At 46.7% G+C, this 27920-nt stretch overlaps 1 protein-coding gene across 1 annotated transcript; it reads right to left on the minus strand.

Annotated features, from left to right (window-relative positions):
• PASD1 (PAS domain containing 1) lies at window positions 1-26994 on the minus strand. The gene is made up of 20 exons (XM_019471029.1): window positions 26954-26994; window positions 25390-25544; window positions 24536-24627; window positions 22596-22685; window positions 21365-21485; window positions 20051-20164; window positions 19272-19390; window positions 18327-18409; window positions 14520-14626; window positions 11634-11781; window positions 9440-9521; window positions 7383-7506; window positions 6485-6594; window positions 5904-5990; window positions 4815-4973; window positions 4072-4275; window positions 3027-3229; window positions 2088-2180; window positions 1417-1624; window positions 1-171 (listed from the first exon to the last, which is right to left on the minus strand). Exons 1-20 carry the CDS (start codon window positions 26983-26985, stop codon window positions 1-3), a joined length of 2502 nt encoding a protein of 833 aa, XP_019326574.1. The 5' UTR covers window positions 26986-26994.
• Between the last annotated feature and the right edge of the window lie 926 nt (window positions 26995-27920).

The raw sequence follows: 27920 nt of genomic DNA on the forward strand, positions 1-27920 counted from the left end.
TCAGGGCAGCTGCATCTCGGGCAGGTCCGGCAGGTTGCAGGCCTGGCCCTGCGCGTGGCGGCTCTGCTGCTGCGGGTGGAGGAAGTAGCTCAGGGGGTTCTGCTGTGTGGTGTGGGGGGGCTGGAAAATGCGCTGTGTCGGACCCCCAGGCACTGGCTCAGGACCTTGCATCTGTCGGGAGACACAAATCCGACAAGTCAGACCTGCCCTATGGCCCATCTGCTCCCTCTCTTGATGCAGGGCTGATGCTGAGGCTCATACCCAGGAGCACGAGTACCAAGTCCTAAAGGTAACCTCTACCCATCGAGGGTACAAGCTGTGGACAAGCGGCTTGGGATGCTGGTGCTATCAGCATGCCTAACAATGCCTGGAGACTATGGAGGGGAAGCGGGACCCATCCATCCTACCAGCCCCACAGGGAGCCCAGCAGGAATGGAAACCTTCAAAAGCTACTTGGACACAAGGTAAAATCTGCAGGACGTGCAACTTCCCTCTTCCATGGGAAGGATCTTCAGGCAACTAATGAAGAGGTTGTAGAGTGACCTTGTCCATGTACCACCCTGTGGCTGGCACCCCAAAGATGTGGACTTGCTGGTTCACCCCCCGTTAAAGGCACTGTGGCACCAAAGCCTGTTTTTCTGTTGCTCTGGAGCTATTTATCTCCCCCAGCACCATCATTCTGCTAGTCCTCAGGACCTCAGTGCAGCTCATGAGCACACGTACCCAAAGTGGGGATGGCTCATGTCCACATTTGCTGACAACGATGATTCATTTCTTGCTCTAAATCCAGTCCTGCTGCATGGCTGCTTTCAGCTGTACCTACTCCTCCTCCTTTGTTTTCTACCGTCTTTGCCTGGAGGACCGTAACTTACCTCTGCCAACCAGGCAAGCCTTGGAGAGTGTATTACTAATTAATTATTAGTTTCAACAACCCTCTCCTTGGAAGCATCATTGGTTTGGCATGCACTGATGAAGCTGTGCTTAGATAAACCAAAATCACCTTCTCCAGAGATCTGTGTTGTGAAACACCCATTTATTAAAAGAAAGCAGTGATAAAAAACCTTGTTATACTGAAACACACCAGCAGGAGGCATGTTTTTGAAAGAGCTTATCCCTTATCATGTTTCACGTCTACAGCAAGATTCCCACCGGAGCTCCTCTGGGTGACCAGTTGTGTTTGAAAAACTGGATACTTCTTCTGGACGCTAAGCGATAACTGAGTTCGCTGGAAAATACGGCCTTGAATGGATGCAGAGCCAGCCGGGAAAGGCTGAGCACTTGGGTATGTGCAGATACAATGGGCATGGAGGGCGTGCGAGTGCACTGACCAGGTAAGCCCCATTTCTTCAAAAAAACCCCAACCCAAACCCAAAGCCATCCCTGTGCATCCTCACAAACCTGTTCCAGCTCCATTACCTGAAGGTAGAGACGGTGCTGCTGAACTTGTTGCTGTGGCCACTGGTGGAGATGAACCGGTGTGTTTGCCTGGTGGGATGTGAAGCTGGTGTGTGGGATCATCAGAGATGGGGAGAAAACAGGCGACGGGGCTGGAGGTCGGGCAGTGCTACAGGTAATCGGTTGCATCTGTATTGGGGGAGGCAAGATCTGCTGCTCTGCAACGAACCTGCCACGAGGAGGAAAACAAGGCATGAGAACCCAAACCCAGACCCACCACCAGAGCAGGACCTGAGCAGCCCAAGTGCTGCAGGAACCAGACTGGAGCAGGGTTTGTCAAACCACGCAGAGCCTGGCGAAAGCAGGCCCCAGATTTCCCCCTCCCCATCAAGCATGGACTGGAACTGCAGATACTTAAGGTTTTTAAGGCTGTACATCTCCTCCATGACTTGATTAGGCATTTTAAGCCAGAAAACGGTTAAAAAAGTATTTTTTCAAAGCATTTTAGTTATCATAAAGTTCTTTGTAATTAAAAAATATTCTCATTACTTTTTCTCCTAACCAGCTGAGCTTTTGTTTCTTTTAAGGCTGAGACTGTTTGTGTTTGTGTGATCACATACAAGTTTTTCAAAGTAATTTTCAGCGCCATAAAGTGCCCTGCTAAAACACAAAGGGCCAGCAAAAAGACTTACTTTCCTTGCTGCCTGCTGGCACTGCTTTGCGTGGACTGGCCACTGCTGTTGGCGGCGGGCATCATGGCTTGGATAGACTGATCCAACAGCATCCTGCGGTGGAGGAAAAACAGAGGACAGTCAGGGAAAGGAGAGGCCCAAACTCCTGACTGTCAGTCTCTAGAAACAAATCCCTGAAAATCCTCCCTGAAAGCATGCAAACCGTCACCTGAGAAAAGCTAATGAAATAGGATGCTTATTATCACCTTGTCTAATGCATTCGCAGAGGTGAGCTGAAACTTGCTAAATCTTTCATGTACGAAATATATTTTATAGATGTGAGACCTCTAGGGTTTATCTTGTTTCCTGACACAGTATTTTGAAACGGCTGGATCCTGGAGGCAGTGGCTGCAGATACCTCCCTGAAAGGTGGTTGAATAGTTTGGGGCAGTCGTATATGTTTTATACAACATTTCCAGTATTGTATAAAAGAAAAACGGTTTTGCCATGGCACTTGTCCTGGCTGGAGAAAAGACAGTCTGGAGCTTCAGAGCAAGCAGACATAGGTTTGGGAAAGGCTGTCCCTGCTAGTTTTTCCTGTTCACTCCCTCTGACAGCAGCGGATGTCCAAAGGTTACTGAGCTACATGGACAATTTATGGAAATATGGAGAGAAAAGGATTTCAGGCCCCTGAGGGTACGGCATGGTGTGCACAGCACCCTGCTTGCACGCGCACTGGGCTCACCACTAACCCAGATCTCTGCAGGAGGGAACATCCCTACGGCCCTGCTGTGGCACCCAGAGACCATCACCCCCCTGAGCCCAGATGTGCCTGCCCTCCCCGCTGCCCAGGCATTGCTATCTCCTATCACCGCCATCAGGACGGTCCCAGCAGGGCAGCGTTCGTACCTGAGGCTCCTGTCCTGGCTTCTATCACCGCCAGCAGGGCTGCGTTCGTACCTGAGGCTCCTGTCCTGGCTGTAGTCAGACTGCGGTTGCCTTTCGCTGCCGTCAGTCGGTATCTGTGCAGCCACTGTAATGGGATGCGTTTGCGAAAACACCATGGGGTTGTTGTAGAGGGGCACTGAAATGCTCGCCTGCCCTGGCAGACACGTTTCCTGGGCTTGGGTTCCTCTCATTAGGTGCTGCTGCTGCTGCTGTACCTGAAATGAAGACATAGATACCCACGTAAGTTTTTAAAGCTCCCTAATAGAAGGCTAAAATAACTGCTTCCAGCGTGCAGATGGGAAAAGGAGAAGGAACAGTAGAATACTCTCCCTGAACACAGCAGTAGGAACAGTATATCTATTCAGGACAACCAACCTGTTTGCATTTATTGCCCCTGCACGGCAGGTGCTGGGATCCCCAGCGGTAGGAGCAGATGGTCTCTTGAGAAGTCAGAGTACAAGGGTAAGGGCATGCAAGGCTCGAGGGAGAAGAGACCAGCTTAAGAGGGGAGGAGGAGTGCAAATCTGAAGTCCCCAAGGAAAGTGTCTCATCCACCCTTTAAAGCAGTAGTTTTGTCTTTTTTGGACACCTCAATTCTTTCCCAAGGAGATGTGACCATCTATATAGTGGATTTAGGTCTAGTGATGACAAACTTGTTTTTCAAAGCTGCCTTCCAAGACTTCTCAGGCAGAAGAAAATTGATCTTTTTAATATTATGCCTACTTCCCCATGTTATGAAGTCACAACTCTCACTGGCTACGAATGAGCATTATGTTGCAATTGCAAACAGAAGCGAATGAGAGCCCAAGCCTCCTACTCGGTTCCTCTCCGGTCACCAGGACGGCTCCAGTGGTCCCCAGGGCTTAGTGCTTTAGGGTACCTGACTTTTATTTTTACAGTTGAATGACACCATTCGCAACTGACTCTCAACACGAATTTTGTAATGCCAGGTACGGAGTAAAACCAGCACAGAGGACCACGGGGAGGGGGGACACGGCAGACAAGTATTTAAAAAGCCAGGAAAGGGGACGACGAAGACAATGAAGCGGCCAGTGACCTGGGCGGCCGTGCCACAGGGGTCCCTGAGGAATTGGCGCGGTGACGGCAGGTGGGTGCTGCAGTAGTGCTTCGTCCCCATAAGGCCTTGCTGTTGTGACTTCTTGGCTGTGGTGTGCCTGGGCGTCCCCGGCGGCGGCGGCCTCCTGGGGCTCGGGTGCTGCACGTTGTTGAAGACGACAGGGATCGGCTGCTGCATCAGCATCTTTAAGTAAAAGAGATACGTGAGTTGTCGCAGTTCATCCGGTGGTTGTACTGCCTGGGAGATACCGTCTCTGGCTCCCAGGCTGTCTCTATCAGCATATATAACACTGCAGCAGCAACATTTCTAAATCTAGGGGCAAAGTGAACCATGAATAATAGAAAATCAAATGTTAGCTTGTGCCCAAATATTCATTCAGAGCCATGACCGTTCCAGCTCCATTACGCCTGTTGCATTTTGCAGGAATGGCACTAGGGATCCAGCAGCACTAACCAGCCACCGAACCGCCAAGCTTTTTGTGCAGGGGGGATTTCGGATTAGTTTGGGATTATTTTTTTCCAAATCATGAAAATTCCTGATTCAATACTTAAGCAGATACTGATGCCACTCATCTCTCAGGAGACACTACTCTCACATCTGAGACCAAACTACCGATTTATCCAGAGCTCATTTCTAAATGCTTTTGCCACTGACTATTTTGTTACCGATCTGCGTGCCCAAAGGAAAAGCAAATGGTTTGTGGGTTTGGGAGCCCCGGGCACCTGCAGGTTGGAGTCCTGCACTAGCTGGAGCTGCTCCTTGATGACGTGGAGCTCTTCTTGCTGTGTCTTGATGTCAGCTTGCAGTATGCGTGTCCTCTCCTCCAGCTGCTCTTTCAGCTGATGCATCATCCCCAGCTGGGTCGGGAAATGGTACACTGGCTGCAGAGAACAGAGAACAAGATCATGGGGTAGGACCAGTCCTGCTACTCACATTCATAGTGATGCTGGCTTCAGAAAAACAACTGCTTTTCAGCTTTTGCCATAGAAAATATGATGCTGACAAAAAATGGCAATTGCATATTTAACCAAAGTACCACTGTACTTCCAGAGCAGCAGCACAACTGGCTCACACTCAGTGCCTCGCTCCAGCTCTTGGTCTGTTAAATTTCTGCGCAGATGTAGTGTCTGGGCACGGGACTCCCCTGCTGATTTTGGACCACTTGCGCTTTGTGGCAGACGCTGCATGCTAACCCTTGCCACACCTCCAGGCTGGGCTTTCAGTTGTGCTGCTGATGGTATTTGCCAAATGCCAGGCCCAAGTTAGGTTGTAATCCCACCCTGGGACCCATCCTTCACACCTACGCTGGCCGTTTTCAACCCCTATATTATAGTCTGAGCGTTTACCACACTGACCTCAAAGCTGTGTGAGGACAGGCCTCATAGTTATGGTTTATGACTCCCACATTCTTCTTGCGGTTTTTTTTTTCTTCTTCTGGCCTAACTCAAACCTTCCCTGGCATCCCCTTCCTCTACCAGGGCAATAAAACCCTTCAGCACCGTATCAGCCTGCAGTTAGTTACTAGCAATTCAGAGATGAGCCTTCAGCAGCCCCCAATGGTTTTGACAAGTGTAAATCTTCCTCTAAGCTGTTTCCTTGGGTGTCCTACCTGCTCTGTCTCCTCGCTGAAGTAAGTGGTTGCAATAATTTGGTTGCAGGTAAGTCTCAGTAATAGCAACAGCAAGGGCACTGAAACCTTGCCCCTGCACTGGGGCCAGCCAAGCAAGGAGGTAAGAGCAGTGAGCCAGAGCCACCGAGTCTGCCCCGCTGACGGGCCGTACCAGTGCGTTTAACAAAAATAAACCACGTACCATCACAGCGTGCTGAGAGGGGACTGCTGGCTGAGCCACGGGATGCTGAGGAAGATGTTCACCAGGGGCTTGAGGAGTTGCTATGGCCTAGAAATGAAAATTTTGCCTTACTGTAGGTCCATAGCACCTCTAGTGCAGAGTTGGTGCGATACCAGCTCATACCGGTGATGAACAAGTGCAGGGAATTAGACAACTCCACGTGGAGATCTGAGGATGAGTCTGAAGGGAGAATTTAAGCTCCTGCATGCCCCCTGCCAATTGCAAATCCTCGGTGTCACCATCCATTTTTGGATAAAGGCCATTTCACGTGTACAAACCCCAAGAAAAGCAGGCTCGCAGTGTGAGAAGGCGTTTGGCCTAGAGGAGCAAACTGAATCCCGAAAGGAGGCAGCAGAGGAGCCTCTAGCAGCTCTCCACCGGCTCTGCTGGCCAGCAGCGCTCCCCACAGCCCCAGGAAATCCCATGCTCGGGCCCAGAACACTCAGAGGTGGGGATCCAGCCTCTCTGAGGGCGAGATCAAGGTTTGTCAAGCTCATTTCTTTACAGCATCAAAAAGGCTTTTGCTCGCAGGAACCACCGACCTGAGCGCTTCCAGCCAATGTCAGCCGTAGGGCTGCCTTCTCCACCTGCCCCCCCGGCACCGACGGCCGGGTGGGCGTGCTGGTGTCCGTGTGTCGCATGGACGACGTGGCTGGAAAAGAGGCAGTTTACTGTGATATGGCAGACCTGTGCCTGGCTACCCTAGCTAAGCCTGAACTCCACCTACGCAGATGAGCAGTGACCCGAATGCTGCCAAACTGGGTCCCCGAACTGCCCCTCCATGGTCCCTCTGGCTCTCCACCTGACTCGCAGGGTTCCCTTCTGATGCTAACGCCCTGTTTCAGCCTTCCCTCCATGGGTGTCTCCAGAGGAGCTTTCCCACTCTCCCCCTGGCAAGTATTTCAAGAAAAGCCCCCTGAGTTGGCTCCTACCCACAGCACCGCACGGGCACTGCAGTCACCTCGCTAGTGCCCCCAGGGCAAGGGGGGGGCACGCGTGGGAGCTGGCATGAAGCTGCCAGCAAGGCAGGCAGCCTTCTGCACTCCTTCTGCAGGAGTTTATCATCAGGGACCAAACCACCCCATAATAAAAGTTTTGTCAGTGAGGTTCGGGGCTCAATCAAATTGCTTCAGCTTAGTGAGTCACCTCCTGTCCCCTGAGGCACAGCAAACCACCACAACCCTTAGGTGGTAGCAAACAGGGGGGAAAGCTGCGCTTGCCTTGGCAGTGGGCTAAGAGGGAGGAGGCAGCACGTGGCCGTGGCTCTGCTGCCGTACCATAACTTGTTACGGCACAGTACGTCGGTCCCAGTGTTGAGCACCCCCCTCCTGCCCTGACTCGGTCACTCCCAGCCAAACCCCAGTATTCTGGAGGCTGCTCTGCCCTCCAGCCCGCTCCTCGCCCCTGCACTGGGCTGCCCTCAGCCGCGCTGGCACCTACACGCGGAGTCGGAGAGGGCGGTGTGCGAGGAGCGCCGGGAGCTGTGGGACGACAGCGACACTCCCTCCCGGCTGGCGTCCTGGCTGCTGCCGCACTGCCCCACGTCCAGGTAGCTGCTGTGGCTCTGCGGGGAGCGAAGCACAAGTGGCGAGACCGTCAGCAGGAGAGGACAGCGCTAGAGGGGACCTCCACCTCCGTGACCGCTTGTTTGCAGAGAAAAATAACAGACTGGGTGCGTAGAGGGCCAGCACTGCAGCACCACACCACCAAACCCTGGTGCAGTATTCGGTCTGCTCCTCAATGTTCACCCTAAAACCTTCAGGTATCCCCGTGCAGACATGACCCTCAGGATCAAACCCCAAGCACCCCTGGCTTTGGGGTGATGCCACGCATTTCTGTCCCGGGACACCCATCTGACGGCAGCGAGCAGCGGTGGCAGGGACGCACCGTGCGTCGGGCGAACGCCATAGGGATTGCTGCCTGTGCCCCGCGCTCTGGCGTGCCACCCTCCTGCTCTCCTGCCCGTGGAGCTGTGTGCAAATGGAAATATGCTTTTATAATTAGCTTCCTTCTGCCTGATTTCTTCAGGGATGTCACAGTTCGTTGGCCATGGCACACTGGGGAGTGGTGGCAGAGGTAACGAATGAAGGCGGCAGGAGTGGCTGGCTGGGGAATGGTTTTATTCATTGCAGAGATGGAGAGAGATGGCTGGGAAGGGACATGGAGCAGTGGCACAGGGACATCAGCTGCAGCCCTAGGAGAACCTACAGCAAATGGCTTCTGTGGGGGACAGGTACGGGGCGATGCTGAGAGCTGCAACCCCACTCGCCGCTCCCTGGGATGCAGTCGCTCCCAGCAGACTGTTCTAGGCAGGAACCTGGCAGCACATCCACAGAAGGGAACAGCCTAAGCTAGTGAATATTAACGGATTTGGAGCCGTCACACCAAAATGACAGATGCCACTTGGCAGATGGTTTATGGCAAACAGCCCATAACTGTTGGGTAGTAGGAGACTGTTTCATCTGCAGGACATGGGTGACCACGTTGGCTGTGCCACCACCCTCCCCATGCCTCCCAGGGAGCCCCCCAGCTTCCCACTCCCCTCCAGAGGATCAAGCAATGGGAGTGATCACTCTGCCTCTCCTCCAGCTGCCTTACATCAACAGATGCAGCTTAAGGTCTGCAGAGAAATATCTCAGCTATCATGTGGAAAGGGGAAAAAGACACAGAAGTGTGCTGTGGTGACAGAGAAGCAGCTGTTTGCAATATGGTCCTTGCTCAAGTGCAAAACATCTCTGGGACAGCTTCCCCTATACATCCCATAAACGGCTTCTATAAAATAATGTCTGAAGAGCAATGAGGCTAATGGAATGATAATTACACAACAAACCACTTGACATTACTTTGATTACTGGTCTTATTTGTAGACTACTGAGAGGAAGAACGTAAAAGTCATTAAAATGACCTTGTTAATTGGGCAGGTGTGTTGGGATGCCAGACTGAGTCAAGCCATAGAAATTATTGCTCTGGTCACAAGCCTACACTTGATGCGATCCTGCCCAACGGTGTAAACAGAGCTGAAATCTGCAATAAGTGTTCTTCCTTCACTTCCAATCTTCATCTGAGTATCAGTGATGAGCTGGCATTAACAGAACAGGTACCATGTGGTACTGCCCTGTGCTCGGATCCCCTGCGCCTTACTAACGGTGACAGGTACAGCAATCTGGCCTCCAGCTCCAGCTCTACTTTTCTGCTTCTGAACTGAGGTGGTTTAACCTATCATTTGAGTAACAGTCTCAGAAAGATAATGCATAGCAGAACAGCAGCAACGCAACTGCTGAATTTGCAGTTACATGCCTGAACCAAGACGGGCAGTTTAGAGCCATGCAGTGGAAAACTTCTCAGGGTCTGCCTGAGACGTAACCCAGCTGAAGGCTTGGAAGGAGATGGGAGTAAAGGAGAAAGAGAAGAAAGAGCAGGTATTTTCCTCAGATTAGCAAGCAATTACTCAGTTTGGTTTAAACACCTACTCATTCAACTGTGAAGGGACATGGTACCTTTAGAGAAGAGGATGCCAGTTCAATCGATGACTCTTCAAGGCCAAGATCTCGCCTTCTTTCAGCTCGAACTTCTGCATAACTAAAAAAAAAAAAAAAAAATTAAAATCCAGTTTTTCAGCCTGATATCGTTTACTGTATGGTACCTATCCTACCATACAGATCATTATGGAGTTTTCCTGTTGAGTCACAAGCTTTGCACAGCACACACACACACACTCTCTCATATACAAAGTGCTTAGAGGAACATCATCATACAGCCTTGCAACCTGTGAATAACTGCACATGCTGAATACCCACAGATTAGAAACAACAGGGCAGTGTCCCAGTCCCACTGCACCAGGACTGCAGAGCCTATATGATTAATTGCACTAATCATTCCAAGCACAAACGTAGACACTCCTTTGCAAATTTTGGCCCTGGATGCCTTCAAGCAAAACTAACCTAAAAGCAAAGTGCACTTGGTTATTGAAGACAAAATGGGTGTCTTTGTCCTCAGTACAATTTTCCTAATAAAGGAGGGTCCCATTTTCCATAATCAAGCAGAAAAACGATCCTACAGCTTCTGTGCAGGTAAACTGCCATAGCAAATGTACATTCATTTTCTAACCTGCTGATGATCAAGAATCAAGTTTGTGCATGTTGTACGGTAGCTCAGTGAGACCTAAGCCAGCGCCCTGCGGGGGAGGAGGTCAGGTCCCCTCTTTCTGAGGGTGCACACAGCGCCATGCAGCGTGTTACATCAGAGTTAACATCCCTCGCTCCAGTGGAAGCTCTGAATACAAACCGACGGCTGCCCAGGTGCAATGCGAGGTGCAGGAATCCCCAGGAATGTGCCTCTAAAAGTGTATATTTGCTTTCCTTACTATTTTTTCTCTTAAATAATAAAATATTTACAGTAAAGAATGCCACATGATTCACCAGTGGGATAAATTGGAGAGGATGTTTTAAAGACTCTCTGAGTGCTTGTGGATCGTGGGCACTGAAAGGTACCAGAATTTAGCGTGCTGAAATATTAACGGGCCATTACCTTTGTGGGAGGCAAGAGAAGTTGCTGAACTGAACTCACTTATATCATCGTAGGCAATGAATTTTCCTGCAATCACGTTTTGACTTGTGTGTTTCAATAATATATTCTAAACCTTAACTATATGAGACAGAATTGAATTTCAAAATCTGTTTAGGACTATATCACTAGGTTCAAGAGGCACTGGAAGCAGAAAGAAGACATGTTCACACACAATAAATTCAGAGCTTAAAGTGAAGCCAAATTCCCTGAAGGACGGCAGAAGCGACACAACTCAGAAGCAATCCCTCTCTCTAACATTTGTTTACGATAACCCTTGACATGTACTTTGTATCAGCACACACAACTCCACTCACTTACACCTTTTTATTGGTGTAAGGTGTTCTCAGTCTGTGTTTCAGAAGATCCCAGTTTACTAGTGTTTGTTCTTCCAGATGTTTGACAAGAAAAAGGGAGACCAGAAAAAAATTCAGAAATTGATTCCTGACAGTAAAGAAAGACGCAGTGAGGAATATGTTTACTCAAGTTAATAGAGAAAACCAGTATGCTACTATTTTTCAAGCCCTTCAGTAAATATATTCTCAGTCTTAACACAATCTTTTTTGAGATTACAGTGGTAGTGAAGCAGACTCCCCTCCAGAAGGTGCGTATCACGGAGCATCCCACATACGCACCGCCTTAGAGCACGGGTTTGCAACTGAGCACAAGCAGCTTCCCACTAGGGGGGGATCCTGGGCTGAATTTCAGGTGAGGAATAAGGCTAGCAGGACAGCAGCTAACTTCAAGTCGTAAATATTTAAAGCTCTGATCAAAAGATTTTGTAGGAGATGTATGATCCCATTCACGCCCATAAAGCCGTCCGATTCTTAACAGCTTTAATTCTTCCTATGGCCATGTCATCGCTAAGGATAAAAGGAGAATGTAACACACTGATAGACTTGGCCAACGGTGGCTTCCAGGCTTTTGGCCCGGTTGCCAAAAAAAAAAAAGAGTAATGAAAACACATTATGTTCTTCCCCATGTTCCCTGTCATAATAGTTTTACAGAATTACATACCATCTTAGCGTGTCAATACACACAGCAAATATTTGGCTAACACAGAACTAGGAAAAATAATGGATGAGCACATGGGACATACATTGTGAAGTGTTTGGTGCTTGCTCCTACCTAACTACCAGGTGTGTGCAAACGATGAACTCGGGTTTGGAATTCCACTGGTGGTAGGTGATGTAGTAGTGTGTCTGCAGCCATATCCACTGCTGGCCTTTGGTCAGGAACCGATAGTAACAGGACTTTCCTTTTCCAAACTGCATCACTGTTAAACAGAAAGGAAAGCAATTTATAGCAAACAGAAATTTCATGGTGCAAAGGCGATTGGAAAAACCACTTCGTCCCATACCCCTCTTGCAGTCTGCTACTGCATTAAAGTGGCTCTTGTGGCTTTATAAACACGACAGATGATACACAGCCACGTACTGAGCTTTTATTTGGGTTCTTTTCTGCTACTGATTTTCAAGAGTGCACTTTGCTACTGTTCTTATAACTAATAATTGGCATAACTATATAACTAGCTATATACTTATAACTTATTCATGGGCTCCTCTGAAATAAGCATAAATAACATTAATTAAACAAAGTATTGGCCTTTCACAAGTACATGAGAATGCATTTCAAAGACTGGGGGCTTGAAGTCAGGATCCTAATAATGACACAAAACAGTAAGATAGTGGAGTTTTAGCAGTTCAGCTGAGAGTTTTTGTCTGAGAGATGACCTAAATACACCAGACCTGGTATGTATTATCAGGGTATGTCCAGAAAAATCTCAAGTGGTGTAATACAACTGGAACATCAAGAGGGAAACTACATTAAATAACCACATTAATTGTTCCCAGACTGCTGGGAGTACAATGTGAAACATGCTCACTTAAAATACCCATAATTAATGCAAAGCAAAATACAAACGTGGTTTAAGCAAACCCATTTCACTTCACAGTAGGCAAGATGCCTGCCCAGAGCACTTAATGTGATGAATGGGAACTTACCAAGCCACACTAACCCAAGTATTTTTACTCACCTGCACACCTCTACTTTGTTAAATATCAGGACTAACTTCTTTAGCCATCCCATTAACAGTGATGGCCTTTAGATGAAGCACTTAGCAAAGGTCTTCTGTCTAACACGCCATGCTGGGGATCACTCAGCTCCTAGGCCTGGCAGAGATTTCCTGAAGCAACTTCTATAAATCGCTTTGCCAGCACCTTACTTTGTTCCCCTGCACAGTAAGATTAAAAGATCCTTTCCTTCAGGTGTGTTGTGCAAATACTCTTTTAATATGTAAGAGGGGATCCGTGGCTAGTAGAGATGCAGAACATAAATCGCTAAATAGATGCTCTGCTGAATGATCTGACCCCACTCTCAGTATAGTTAGCGTCTACGTCACACACATTACCAAAAGGACATTGTCTGTTTAAATAGCTCACTTCTGTCTCAATGGTCTTTTACGCAAACAGCACTGAAAAGTACTGTTGCTCAAGACAGCAATTAAAATATTCCTTTAATATTCCCATCTACACACTTGCTGCACTTGACACAATTCGTGTCTAGCCCCTTTCACAGCTTCCTCTGCGTGCTCAGCTGGGCAACCCTCCTCCCTGCTGCCCGTTTTGTACCAGAGCTTCGCCTTGACAGGGTAGAAAAGCCGGCAGGAAAGTGGAGTGGGGAAACTTGACATTCAGAGGAGTAGTAATTTTCTCCATTCTCCACTAGGTCCTTTAGCATCTTATATGTGTAAGTGACAGAGGGTATGTGGTAGAGATGGGGGTGGTTTGCAACTCAGAGACGAAGCAGCTTGTCTAGCCCCAGCGTGCTGGGGGGCTGTGGAGTTTCTTGGTGTCCCTGCGTGGCGCTGCTCTGCATCTCAGAGCAATTACAGCATCCCACTTTCTCCACTCTCTGAGGTGTCCTTGTTTCCTTTTGACAAAACACTCTCCTTTCAAATGGAGACAGCAGAGAGACAAACAGATAGAGAGTTTGCCCAACAGAAAACCTGTAAGTAATATTTCTTGGCAAAATATCTGATTACCTAGATGCATTTTACAAAGTGCGCAGTTACTTCTCATTACAGTGCTTGGCAATGCAAACCAGCTGGAGGACAGACCCAATTCTGGCTCAACATCTCAGTCTGAAGTGCATGTAACAACATGGAAAAATACAGTCTCAGGGATAAAACATCTCACATGCTCATCTGGTAGGAAAAGCACACTGATTAATAGTAGACCACATCTGCTGCCACCTTTTGCCCTTCCTCAGATCAGCTCCAGCCTTCAGCGGGACGTGGTGCTTCAGCAGCGGGCTGCACTGCCGCAGGACTCGGGCTAAGTGCTCCTTCTGACCTGGCTCCTGCAGGTCACAGTATTTCACCTTGCACGAAGATGAATTTCACAGACGTTCTCTGGTGTTCACACATCTGCCTGATCTGGACTTTTCTGCTTTACTTTCAGGTTGACCAAAAATGAGGCATCTTCACACACGGGGAATCTGTATTCGGTACTTTTATACTTAAAAAAGAGTCTGAATCTCCAGAAGCATTTTACTAATAGTTAAGTGACGTTCACAACATCCAATTGCACAGGCAGGCGATCCAAATGCTGCTTTCAGAAGGCATTTTGGTGAGCTGAGCCTCCTGGCTGACTCTGGAGCCATGAGCAGTGACAATCAACAAAACTCCCAGGGTTTGGGGCTGCCCTCACAAACTGGAGGCAGAGGGTGTAAAGTTCTGACTTCCCATCTATTAATCTCATTTCACTCTCAGACAACCTGTGCTCAAACAGGGTATCTGCCAATTTGGGAAACCTGCACAAAGAGTTCCTGATCTGAGTGAATTCCGCAGGGATTCAACCTCCCATGTAAGTGTCAGCTATGACAGTCCGTTGTGGGAAGACAGAATTCCCTCGTGCCCCAGATAAAGATGCCTTCTGCGACAACAGTAAAAGGTTTTGCACAAGTGACAAATGAGAACAAAGACAGGCATGCTGCAGACGGAAAGGAACTTACAGTGTTCATGGCACCTAGCAAGAAGCTCCAGGTCATCTGCGTGGTAGTAATCATACCCTGACGTTCCCAGAACCTCAAAGGGTAAATATCCTATAATAGGTGGAGCCCTAGAAGGGAAGCAAAGGGGAGGGAGTGAGCACAAAACCTGAGGCTTTGACATCCTGGCAGATATGCTGCAATACTAGCGACCAAAACCATCTCATACGTTCACCTGGCAGGGAAATCAGGAGTGGATTTTCATACACACAATGATGTATTTTCATATACAAGCAAAAAAAAACCATTGAGGGAGACGTAAAAATTGAGAAAATGAAAAGGTGTGTGTTTACTGTTTCACAGCCTATTCATTATGTGGGTGTAGAGAAAGGCATGTACGTATGCAAGTGACTCAATTCATTAAGCACGCTTGTGAGACACACAGCTTGAGAAACACTACGGCTGTTCGTGTGCATAACTTGGAGCTCGAGTAAAATTATCCAGTAGGTTGGATGTAAATGTCATCTGGGTAGTAACTGTAGAAGAAAGAGTAAGTGGGAAGCCGCAATGTGTGTCAGGACCAGCTTGGGTAAAAGAAAAAGTAATTGTTCCCATGGAAAAGCCTGGGAAATTATAACCAACAAAAAATACTTCTATGCTGGTAGTAAAGATAAGAATAGGCATGGGGCTGATTTTAAGGAGTGTTATTTCTATGGCAGGTAGAGAAGGAATCGAGGAAGCATTTAGATGGGCACGTTGCAATGAGTTACATGACTATTCCGCTGTCAATTCTAGATTTTCCATTTTCTAGGCAAAACATGAGGTATTTTTTTTAAACAGGTGTCCTAACAACACTGAGCTTATGCACAGCCTTCACCGGAGCCTGCTAGCTTATGATTATGAAACAACACTGAAATGGGAGGAGAAAAACCACTATTTTTGCCTCCCTATATCAGCATGCCACCTTCCGTCCCCTAGCACTCAAGTACACTCCTGCTTGCACCAATTCAAGCACCGCACTTAGTTGGTGAGGCAGGACTTGTGCTAATTTGGCTCCACCTATTTGTTTTGGCTGCTGGATGTGCTGATAGCATGAGGCTCACCTGCCGAGTTCAGCATGTTCCTCAGGAATAAGGCGGTGGTGTGTTAGCAAAACAGTTCATGATTCAAAACCGGGGCAGTCTGAAGGTGTCACTGCCTATCAAACATGCCCTGCCCACTGCCCTTCTCTTGCCGTGTCGAGTGACCCTCTTAAGGAAGGTGAATGCCATAAAGTGGCCAAGAATATGAGCAGAAAATTATTTACGTGTAAGTACATTTGGGTTTGGACGGATCGATCCTGAGTTTTCTGGATATTAACGTGGGAAGTTCTCCTGCCCCTGGCTGAGCAACCCAGCTCCGCATTTGTACTCTTGAGAGACATGGTGGGCATAGATTATTAACCAAAAGAGAGCCCGGACAGGTCTATAACCTCTCTCTTCTCCACAACTGCGGGCAGTCTGGCACCAAATGGGAAATGGGAAAAGGAAGCACAGCCGGGGATCTGATCAACAGCAGCCCCAGGAGGATCAAGGTCTCAGCAGGAGCTCCCAAGTCCCAGCACAAGGGGTTGGCTGGAAGAGCCAGTCCTCCATCACTCTCTGTGATGACGAACCTCTTGAAACACAGTGGTCTCTGCCACAAGACAGCTTTATTTATTCAAATAACTTTTCATAGACCACCGTGTTCCTTTTCCTCATGTGACCCAGATTTCTGTTAATGATGATAATACGTGTATTTATTGAAGTGTCCTTCCTTGCTGTCTCTTTGGCAGAACGCGCCCGTGTCTCTCCTATCTTTAATGACATGCATATATTCAAGACAATAATGCCTTTCAGATGCACATCAGATAAACATTTAAGCTGATCAGGAAAGTATTATGCTTTCCTGACTTTCGCCAGAATTCTTTAAATGAGAAAGCAATCACAAAATGCTCCTCATCTGTCATTTGACAAGGAGCTGCCTTGCTTGTGGAACAATTTAAAAGTGTCTTGTTAGCTTAAATTCCAGCCTTGAGGCCTGCAACTCGCTGTGCAAATGGACATGCACAGTCTTCAGAGAGCCTTTCGAGTGCAGTCCTTCAATAAATGAAAGGAAAATAAGGAGAGAACCACAGTGCAGAAAAGAAATAGATCATTATCAAAGTTGACAGGTTTTCTTCCTTTACACACATTTACATGTAGACCCAGAATACAGATTTTTTTCCTAGTTTTCTAATGTTTATCCAGATCTATGGAGTGCTTTCTGCATTAGCTATCTTTACTCCAATTTACGTTGTCACGATAGCAAAGGTCCTGATTCCAACTCATGCTGGGTACCCTCTGCCCCTACCGATGGCACACCTCAGTGTCAGGCGGCGTGAGTTGACACAAATAAGCAAGAAACAGCAAAATACCCAACATTTCACAGCGTCCCGTGGACTGTACTGGAGAGAGGTTTGAATCGGTGATTAAATGAGACAACCCACACGATCCCCTGCTCATTCTTGGGTCTGGGCTCACCACTCGCATCCAGGGCTGTCACAAACCCTGCCTCAGCATCTGCATCAGCTTAATTTACTCTAACAATTGTTTCCTCACTGGGGATATCAGTGGGACTGGAGTGGCTGCAAGCACCCGGCGCAGAGAGATTCCTCTCTGAGTCATAACCCAGATTCATCAAAAGACTCTTTGACAGGTTTCAAAGCAGCTCCTGCTCGCCTTATTCACAGGAGCTGCTGGGACACAGCCCTTTGGAAAACCAGCTCACTTCGTCAGACAGTGAAATAAGGGGCTTAGGGCTCTTTTACGCACCTTAACATTAATCACCTGATTCTGAAAACGTGCATTATTAGACAGGCCAATTAAAGTCTAACAAAGTCACTCCAGCGAGATCTTGACAACGTGAATAATAAGCCGACTGTCCCAAACCACACAGCATTAACCATAGGGCTGTCGCAGGGTCAGTTCCTCCATGCTTCAAGGTATGGTGCGTGAGGTACACATCTTGTTTACTGTATAAATGCAAGTTATTATTCATTTATATTTGCTCTCTCTCTTTCTTGCTCTAAATGTGCAGATGATATTTAGGGTTTTTTCCTCCCAAGTATATTTTTCCCTACAGCCTTATTTAGTAGTCTTCTATTTCTAGTAATGATTACCTTTGCACAGCTTGCAAAGGGAGGGATAATGGAAAGGGCAGGATTTTGCAATGTGCTTATGCATACATGTCAAATACAGAGAAGTAAAAGAATGAACAAAAACCTCCAGCTTCTTTTGAAGAAAACGAATCCTATATTAATCAGCTTAATAAAGTGGTTCCAGTCTGTTTCATTCACCAAGCTGAATCCTAGCTCACCGTATGGCGTTGTCAAAAACAAATTGCAATTAAATCATCTAATCCACTGCTTTTTCTTTTATTTTTATAAATTCCATCATTTCTCAAGGTGAAAATCAAGTTTATTGACACAGCAAAAGATTTAGAAGGATTCCTGGAAGCTGTAGCTGGAAAACAGAGGAGCTAAACCAATACAGGGAACAGGACCCACGCTGCTCAGTTTTAATGACCTTGGTGAAGTTAGACATTTTTCTAGACGTTTTCCCACAGTTTTATATGGTTTCTTACCTGCCTAAAATATGGAAAAGAGCAAAGCATTTAAGGATGCCTAATAAGTAAGTTCAGAGTATTATTACTTATGCAGTTGCATTTAATTAGAGCTATTCTACTTGGGATCTCGGGCAATAGCTACTCAAAGTTTTCTATTTTTAAACTACAGTTTGTTTATTCTTCAGTGACTAAAACCAAATCTCTTACCTGTGGTCCAAGAATAAAAACTTCCATTCCAAACTATGCCTCGATGTAAATTCTTCACATGGCTCTTCAACATTGCAGAGCTCCTGCAAAACAGTTGGCATATTCAGACATTTAATTCTATGAAATGACAAAAGGAGCCCTCTATCAAGACTAAGGATGCATCTTCTTGGTATAACAAACCCTAGCAAAATACAGTGCTTTTAAAGCACTTGACTTATTTTCCTCTAAGGAATGTATAAGCCTTGTTTTATAGATGCATAAACTGATGAAAAGTGGCTGAATAATTTACACTAGTCTGAATTTCGGAGCTAGGATAAATAGTCCAAGGGCCTCATCTTGCAGTCTGTAGGCAAAATTCCCCAGCTTTTTGTAAATATTGTTATCTGAAGATGGATGACAGCACCAGGTCCAGCCTCAAACCGAGCTGGCTAATGCTCTCTTGAGCATCAAGCCCTGCCATCACTGCGCTGCACCACAGGACACTTACAGACCAGCAGAAAGAGTCCATGAAACACGGTGTTCACAGTGCTTCAAGATGCGGGTGGCCTTCTTACACAAAGAAGCGGTGGGATGTATTTCTTTAAAGGCTGCAACTTTTCAAGTGGTTTAGCTGGTCACCTTGTATTGGTGCTTCCTGGGCTGACTGCTCTGAGACAGCCCATCACACGACCGCCTCTTCTCAAAAGCAACTCCCGCTTTATACCTCATCATTCCAAAATACATACTTACGTCGTCTCCCACTCACAAACACAGCGGTGTCCTCTCTCATTTACCAACCCTCTGCACAAACAATCTGTGCTGCTGGACATACTCTTTGAGAGGCTGCTGCAACACGGCTCCCCTTGCAACAGCCGAGCACACAGCTCATGGTACCAGCAGCCGCTCTGCCACTGAGCACCGGCCGATCCCCGCACGAAAGGGAAGATGCAGTTGCAGAGTTCTCACCTTTAAGAACTGCGGTGTGACAAGACGAACAGTTGCTACGAGGCAAATCTGCTCCTCCGTGGCTGACCTGAAAGCTCGTGCAATAGCTGACTCAAAGCCATTACAGGAGGGCGTAGGCACTAGACACAACCAGACAATTTATTTAAGGAGAAGAGGAAGGAGAGCTTTCTTTTCATGTTAAGACAGGTACAATGACTGATGAAACCCCAGCAACAAACTCCTCCTACCCACAAGGCGATGCCACACTGATACACGCTGATGTTATTTAAAGCATGACCCTTTAGGCTCCGAGTTACACAGTTGTAACCACCTACCCCTGGCTTGCAGGGAAGCTTCGTATGACGGCTCTGAGCAGCTCAGTGTGCAGCTACAGTCTCCTTGTCAGCCTTTCTCCAGCTCAACATTTGCAAGACTCAAGATTTTACAGGTTTCTCAAACTATTTAATCTTCAAAAAGTGTCATTTGATTGCCACAAGTGAAACAGAATAGCATATTTTACTGGTTATTTGAATAAGTAGGCTGCTTTACAATTGGCAGTGGGTCAAATGGAGGTAGGATCAGTCTGGTATCACTTCTTTAAGCACAGCATGCAGAAGAGTGCAGTCTTCTGACCATCAGCCTCCCCACCACTTTTATATGAAAAATATCTCCAACATATTCCATCCCTGCCGATCATGGGGCATTTTCAGCTGAAACAAGGCCTTTAGGAGGCTACAGATCAACATAGAATTTAAAGGAAAGAGGTAGAGAGGTAAAGGTAGGCTGGAGCAGTAACTTACCATGAGTAAAATATTTAAAATCCACTACAAATTTCACATATTCATACATCAGGGGTTCATTTGGATCTAAGCTGCCTCTTGCTAAATGGCAGCAAAACTCTATTTGTTTTTCCGCTGAAATGAGAGAAAGAGAGGGAGACATACACAATGTTACTAGAAGTCTGCACTTTAGCACACTCCATATACTGAATCTATCTAGGTGTTTATACCAACCCCGCTGCTGTGGCATCTGAGCACACCCTGCCGGAATGCTCTTGATACCCGTAAGTAAATATATAACTACTAAGAGCAACGATCAGCTGGTTCTGCTTAAGGAAATGTATTCTCACCCTTTCTCCCATGGCTTTACAGCCACCCTGCTACGCTGGGTGTGAAGCCCTGGCAGTATCGATCAGCGGTATTCACCCCTGACTTCGTGCACGCATGATTTCATGCGAAGCTGTTAAGTGGTATTGCAGTACTCTGCTCTGGCACTGCTCAGTAGGACCCAGATCCAAAGGGCACTGAAGTCACCCTAAGCCTTTCCATTAATGTCGGAGGGCCCCGTGCCAAGCTCTTGTTCAGTTTTCTGCCTGAGGTCTGAACTCCACGGATTAGGCCATGCAGTCTTCAGCCGGAGGGAAACCAACCCCAGGGCAGAGCACCAGCACGAGGGCTGCCCAGTTCCCACTGACGCTTACGGAGCGGCAGAGAGGGAAGGCTAGCACTGCCCGGCCACGCGAACCCACCGGGGAAGGGGGCTCCCAACACAGCCTTGGTGAAACGTGGCTGTTAGGAAGATGCTGCTGCCCGCTCTGGTGCTGGGGACATTTTCTGGGGGAAAGGGACATTTTAGGGGTGGGACAGCAGCCAGCAGTAGAGATCCGGATGGACTGTTCAGATAGGAAGGGTGTTGGTTGAATTACATGAAGGGTTTCTGAAGTATCCTGAGACATGCAAGCTTCCTAAGGAACAAAGACTCCGCCAAAACCCTTTGGAATTTCTCCTACCCTTTTTCTTCCCCCAAGCCCCTCACTCCTGTCACAGGCTCAGTCCAGCATCCTGCCCTGGGAAAAATATCTAATGAGAGCAACTTCACTGTCCCATGATGCAAAGCAGACAGTAAAACAAAGACTGTCCAAATCAAAGACCAAGTACTGGGAGCATGTAGGAACATTAGATGATGTGCTGCATTAAAAACCAGAAATATTAACTGCGGCAAAACAGAAGTGGCAGGCAGGAGAATTAAATAGCTGGAGAGCCCTGTGCAGGCTCCCCTGGGAGCTGTTTGCCTTTGGCAAATTTCCCTGACCGACAGACAAAAGCAGAGCTTACCGTTTAGAAAATCAGCTGCAACAGGATCTGTCATGAGCACATGTGGAGAAAGGAGCTTGTACACCTCACTCTGCTCCCGCTCAGGCAGAAAGTTTAATATATTTTGGTCCACCAAATCTGACTGATACAAAAGAATGCTTTGTCATGTTCAGCAGTACAGCCTGACACAGTATCACGCCTTTTCATCCCGCAGCAGAGCACAGACGCTGCTAGTCTAGTGCAGATGCTTAAGACAAGGAAGCCCAGTCAATCTGCAGATGGATCTAGGGCACAATATAACCCTTAGGTTATTTTACCCCAGGGTTGCTACCTATTTGCAAAAGGTTGAACAGGTCCCAGAGGCTGCCCTTCAGTTCAGCCAGATGCAAGCTGGAGAAGAATCTGTGGTACCACAGGAATACAACAGGATGAGAAATATCATATCAAAATGAAAATTTTAAACATTTCCCCTTGGAAGTACGAGACAGAAGGGGGAGAGCTCCTCCTCACATCCTCCATTTGTCTTCTAGGCTGAACATCTGGCAAAATCAGCTTGACCTGCAAGTGTTTGAGTGCTGATAAACCCACACATCCTGACTAAAGGGGTTCTCCCAAAATGTCAGCACGTATTTGTTTCTTTACACGCCAGGACATTCAGCCAGGTTAACCGTGTGCTCAAATTTGCCCTCACACAGCGTCACTGGTGCCTCATGCTTGGCACCAGATAAAAATAAAAAATGTTTCTGAGGGGCCAGCAGAAACTTCTGTACCCAACAGCTAACTGATGTCTAGGAATTCTCCAGAAAACTCTGAGGCCACCTATTTGTTACTAAAGACCATGGGCTCAAAGTAGAAACAAACAATGACATTAGACAAGCACACATTCAGTCCTGAAATCATCTTTAAATTATCTGAGAAGAGCTTCAGCATGCACAGACTTCACAAGCATGAGATTTTCCATATACCTGGTGGGATAAACACCACCCAGACCCTCCTTCAGCCGTGCTGCCAAGTGGTGAGCTATGAGTACAGTGATTTTGCATAGTTTTTTTTTTAGCTAACTCACAGACCCTGACAGAGAATCTGTTATTCACAGGAGCTTGAGAAACTCCCTAAGAGCTTGTTGGTTTATCCCCCACCCGCATTCACTTGCCTCTTTGGTTGGAAAAAAACAAGCCCCAGCCCTGCAGTGACGGGGGCTGCGTTAAGGCAGGGGAATGATTCTTCAACATACCGCGTTGTCAGAACTTACCGGTAAGTGTCCAAGCAGAGACGAGACACTATCAGATACATAAATAATAATCCCATCAGTGGTAAGAGCAATGAGAAAGCCATCTAGTGCCTAATGATAAAAGGCAGGCAAAAAGAAAAAAAAAATAAAAAGAATTATGCAAGGGAACAACTTATAATAGGCTAATTTATTCTTTGGTGATGCTTCTAACAGCCTAAAACTAACATAAATCAATTACGGAAATGATAGTTCAATGCGGAAAAATAAAAATTACACATGCTGTCTAATTGAGCATTCTTCTTATATTCTTATTTGCTCATTAATATTAAATTGACCGACTTGCATTTTTCACCCAGTGAGTATTTATTTAACATGAAGCAAGACAGTAGTGGTTAAAATTTCTACACCCACACAACCCTGGTGACTTCAGTCACTTCATTATGTGTTCTGAATTACACAATAGTTAACCAATTCGGTGCGTAAGGAGATATTACATATCATCATGGCAAACCCAGCATTGTGGATAGATGGATGGACAGATGGATGGATGGATGGATGGATAAGCAGAGACAGAAAAATTATACAATGCTGTATTTTTAGCAATTTATGGACAGTATGGACAAGATCTAAAGCCTTATTTATTTTGCTTAAAGCAGTTATTTGTTAGGCTAGTGACACAACAATTTTAAAGTTTGTTTTGTTTTCCCTTTCTTATTCATAATGGTTTCTGTCTCAGAGTCAAAGTTCTCTGCCCCTTTTAAGTCACTGCATGTGCTTTCCTCTTTGGGTGTTTTCCCTGTTCTTCACAACATCTTCTTGCACCATTGACCCAGTGTCTGTCCCTATTCTTCTCTAACACTTACCAAGGTCTGGGAGGTTTAATCTCTGGTCAGCACCGTGCACAAAGCCAACTCTTCTATAGACACTGGTAGGCTGCTCTGCAGCTTAGCTACAGGGAGCCAAAGATGCAGCATTCACCATCTTGCCCCACAGCCAGTTATTCCCCACCTCACTGTCATACTCTGCCTTTGCTGAAAATAAGCCCTCTCTGGAAAAAAACACTGATTTTAAGTAAACTGGTCAATGGTCTAACATAGTCCAGCAAGCCAACAGTTATTAAAGGGCTCTCTCTTCCCCGCCACTTCTAAAGGGGGAATTTGTTTTGATTCAGCTGGAACAAACTAGCTTGTTTGGTGAGAGAAATTCCCAGAAAGAATGAACAGACTTTTCCAGGGAGGTGAGTCATGACATCCTGATGAAAAGGAATAACTAAGACACTGCAGCACCTCCCAGCTCAGCCCAGCATACACCCTTATTTTGGTGGGCCAAAGAGCAACAGCTGCCTACACAGGGTAGGAGATGTCCTCGCCAGAGGAGCATGCAGCACAAACACAAAGCAGCATCCTTAAGAAAGGAAAAAATGTAGACTAATGAGGTGTTTCTAGATCAGCTAAGCATTTTATAGGTGAGAGTGTCAGAGCTGTTCTCCCGAATGCACTTAAAGGCAACCCAAGCAAAAGATACAGCTCACATCTGTACAGCTAGCAGCACTGCACAGCTAGCAGCAGCAAAGGCAGCAAAGTAAATGCTGCCTGACTAATGGGATGTGGGAGGAAGAGAGCTGCTCTGTTTTTTTCAGGTCCTTTCAAGTTTTTGCTAAAACTGCTAGCTCTAGCGGCTCTTCTGAGAAGGGAAATTCTCTTTTTCCTCTCTCGCCAGGCCAAATTGGTCTTCATTCCTAAATGAAAAGCTTATCTTTAAGGGGAAGCAATCATATTTTTAATTCTGTGTCTGCAAAGCATTTAGCACAACATTGGTCTCTGTCAGGTTTGGATTGTATGTGCCAGCAGAGTAGAAATCATTAACACTGGGACCTACAGGTGAAAAGGAACTGTATCTCTGAACTACTCCACTGAACCGATTACTTCTCACTAATCTATGCAGCTTTAATTTCTTCTTACCTCTAACATCAACTGGGTGAACTCCTCGTTGCTAAGAAATGAAGGCTTCCAGTCTTGTCTAATCTCACAGGCTTCTGTCTGTGCTGTGATTTCTTAAAGAGAAAACATCAAAAAAGCAACATGACTCATGCTAGTTGGAATTTTTTTTTCATTTTCAAGTAACACTAGATTTAAGAGGCTTTCAGAGGAATCATCCTCAGATCATTCTCCACACAAAGCCTTCTTGTATGCAACAGTCATTTTCCACGCCATCATGATACAAATGCATTAGAAATCAAGAAAAGGAAGGGGAGACATTTTGGGTGGTCTGAAGAAATCCTTCAAAAATTAAGGTCAATGGGCTAATTTCAGGGTAGCTAAGTATCACCGTGAGCAGAGGGTGTCCGTGACTCCGGAGCTGTTTCGGGAAGGCTCACGGGAGTGCCCAGGCAGCAGGACAGGCTGCACCCAGCCATGTCCTACCACAGGAGACCTGGGAACAGGGCACAGAAACCCCTTTTCCCCTGGCTTTTGTAGCGCGTGCTGTTCTCAGCTCTTCCTCCCTCGTGCTCTGTTTGAGAGTGTACAAAGCATGCCAGGGGGTGTGGAGGCCAGCGAGGGAAATGGAGCGATGTCACTACATTAAAAAGCATACAGCACTGCATCTTTTCAAGTGTATCTATGTTTAACTGGTATTCAAACCTAGCCCATTTCCTGAGGCCAACTGCTACGTCTTGTTCTGCCCCTCGCTTAGGTTCATGTCCTCTCTGGAGGTCTTAGATGCTTGGAAAAAACAGCTTTCTGAGTGGAAACTGGCTGCTGGGCAGATGCAGAGCCAGTGCCTTCAACAGGAGCTGGCCAGCGCCCTCCAGTACCTTTCTGTTTCTGTAAGAAGTCGATGGTCCTCTGCAGTATCGTGGACTTGTCCATCTTGAGAGGGTGGCCGTGGCCCTGCAGCATCGTGCAAAGCTCTTTAATGAGGACATTGAACTGGTCTCTCCTCTTCTTTTCAGATTTGTTGCGTGATGCCCTGGGTGACAGAAACATGAATGCCGCTAAGTCAAATGAAGGACCTACAGCTTGTCCCAGGGAGAGGTAAACGGCCCTGCCTCAGCAAAACACTTTAAATACAAGAATCTAAACTCTGCTGGGACTGGTCATTTGTTTAAAATTAGGCTCGGGCGTAAGTGCCTTGCTGGTGCTTAGAGCCTTGCAGCAGGACTGAGCTCACCGTCAGCAAGGAACACCTGGAGGTAACAAATATGGTTTATATTCATTTGAGCAAGACTGTATCCTTACATGCATTTCAGCGGCAGTTCCCATTGTTTCAAAAGTGGTGATAACGAGGTGAAGGTGTTATGGGTGAAATTTCTCCAGTAAGAGAAGTCCTGGCATCTACATGCTCACATTTTGCCCACCTCATTTTTATGAACTTTTGTTTTGCAGTTAGTACACACTCATATAAAGGTCAAAATGTGAAGGATTCCTTATTCCCTGACTTGTGCTTGAAGATGTAGCTTATAGACAGACAATGCTGTGCAGAGACATCTCAACTGCAGAATGAAGTCAAGCACGTGCTCGTGTATCTGGTTTTGAAAATCTGCTGCCATGATATATGAAACTGGGAATGTTAAGCATCTGGCTGCGGAAACCACAGACAAGTTTCCAGCTTGCATTAATACAATTTAAGAATGTTTTATTAGGGTTTTCCCCTCCATTAAAAACAATAAAGGAGAAAGCAAATCCATTCAGTTTCTTCCAAAATGTTCTTTCCAAAGCTCATATCTGAGATAACCCTATTTTCATACAACCTCTTCCAGCAGTAATTAATTTTCTTTACAAGTGTATTCATGATGCTACATGCTTCCTGTGATCTAGACCGAGTGTGGTATGCAGAAAGCATTTCCATTCATATTCAGGTTGGCATTTGGAGGTTCTCAGATCCAGCATTTACATTCACAGCCATCTCTGTTTTGGCACTCGTGTACGATGACTAATTAGAACTGAGCCAAATGCTTCTCTGAAGGAAGACTAGCTCATACCTGTGCTAAAGCAGGACTGCTCTCTAAGTGTCACAGGGAACTCTACCCCACGTGGGCAGCACTGCATGATGTCAGTAAAATCACAGGTCAGGAGTCCTGCATCAAGATAATAAATAGCCATGGGATAACACGAGATTCTGAGGGCACGACAACGTAATTTAAGGACCACTCAGCTGATTAACCCATTGTAGGGGTGGTCAAACACACTATGAGAAGCTTGAAAATGGTGACTTAATTATGCTGTTTGTGGTCCGCTATACACAGCCTGTAAACTGCATGGGGGTTTTGCCTCTGACATCAGTGGTCCCAAGTACTTTTTCAAGCATTGGACAACACACCATTTACAGCTTCCCCTGAGAGAGCTTCCACTCTCAGTGCTCTGTGCATCCCTTCATACCTCTTTGCCCTGTCCTTCTCATCTTCATCCATCAGTTCGTTTACACAACACAGGGATCTGGAAAGAAAAGACAGAAGTACTTACTGAGACATATTCCCTGATCTTGTTGAGGATGTCAGAATATGGAGCTTACTGGTTCGTACTTATGACCTCCTGGATGTTTCAATATTCACTTTCCCAAACTCCACTCTTGTTATGTAGCTTCTTGCTTGTTCTGTCAGCTACTGAGGCTCGAGAAGTGAAACCGTTGCTACATGCCCAAACATACAGCTATAATAAGCATGACTTTAGAGGGAAAGAGCTAAGATCCAGCAGCCCCTCAGCCTGCCTTCGCGCTCCCCTCTGCCACAGGATGGGGAGCCCTGCTGAAGCACTGAACTCTGCACAGGAATCAGCACCTCCTCTGCAAATCTGCACAGGAGTCAGCATCTCTTCTGCAAATGTGAGAGCCGATTTGGCTCTGATGCCCGTACCAGGCAGCCCTGCGCCTGGTCCTGTTTTGGGAAATCAAACAGGCTGCTGGTTGATTTCAAGCATTGCAATGCTTGAAAAGCATCTGAGATTTCTTTCCCAGTGGAAGGGCATCGGAGGAAGAAGGAAACTGTGCTAATCCCCCAAAGGATTAGTATTAGGCGACAGCAGGGTACTATCAGGACATCTAAGAGTGATATAATAGACAGGTTCATCCAAAGCACCCTGCAGCTAATGACCACTGCTTGCACTGGTGGACTTCCACCACATCATCTAAGCTGCGTCCTACCACTGGGATTCATACCCAAGACTTCAAGTTAAAACTTCCTCACCTGGCACTAACCAGTGAAAAGAAGGGAATGTGACCTGAGTTCCCTGGGTTCTATATGTCCCTGCACCAGAACAGTCATTGTGGGCTGCTGTCTTTATCTTAACTGTTCCTGCAGCACAGCTAAGGAGAACAGTTGGCAATAACTCCCAGTAAGGACACAGTATT

Source organism: Aptenodytes forsteri, unplaced genomic scaffold (genome assembly GCF_000699145.1).
Source record: "Aptenodytes forsteri isolate BGI_AS27 unplaced genomic scaffold, ASM69914v1 Scaffold143, whole genome shotgun sequence".
Classification (NCBI taxonomy): Eukaryota; Metazoa; Chordata; class Aves; order Sphenisciformes; family Spheniscidae; genus Aptenodytes; species Aptenodytes forsteri.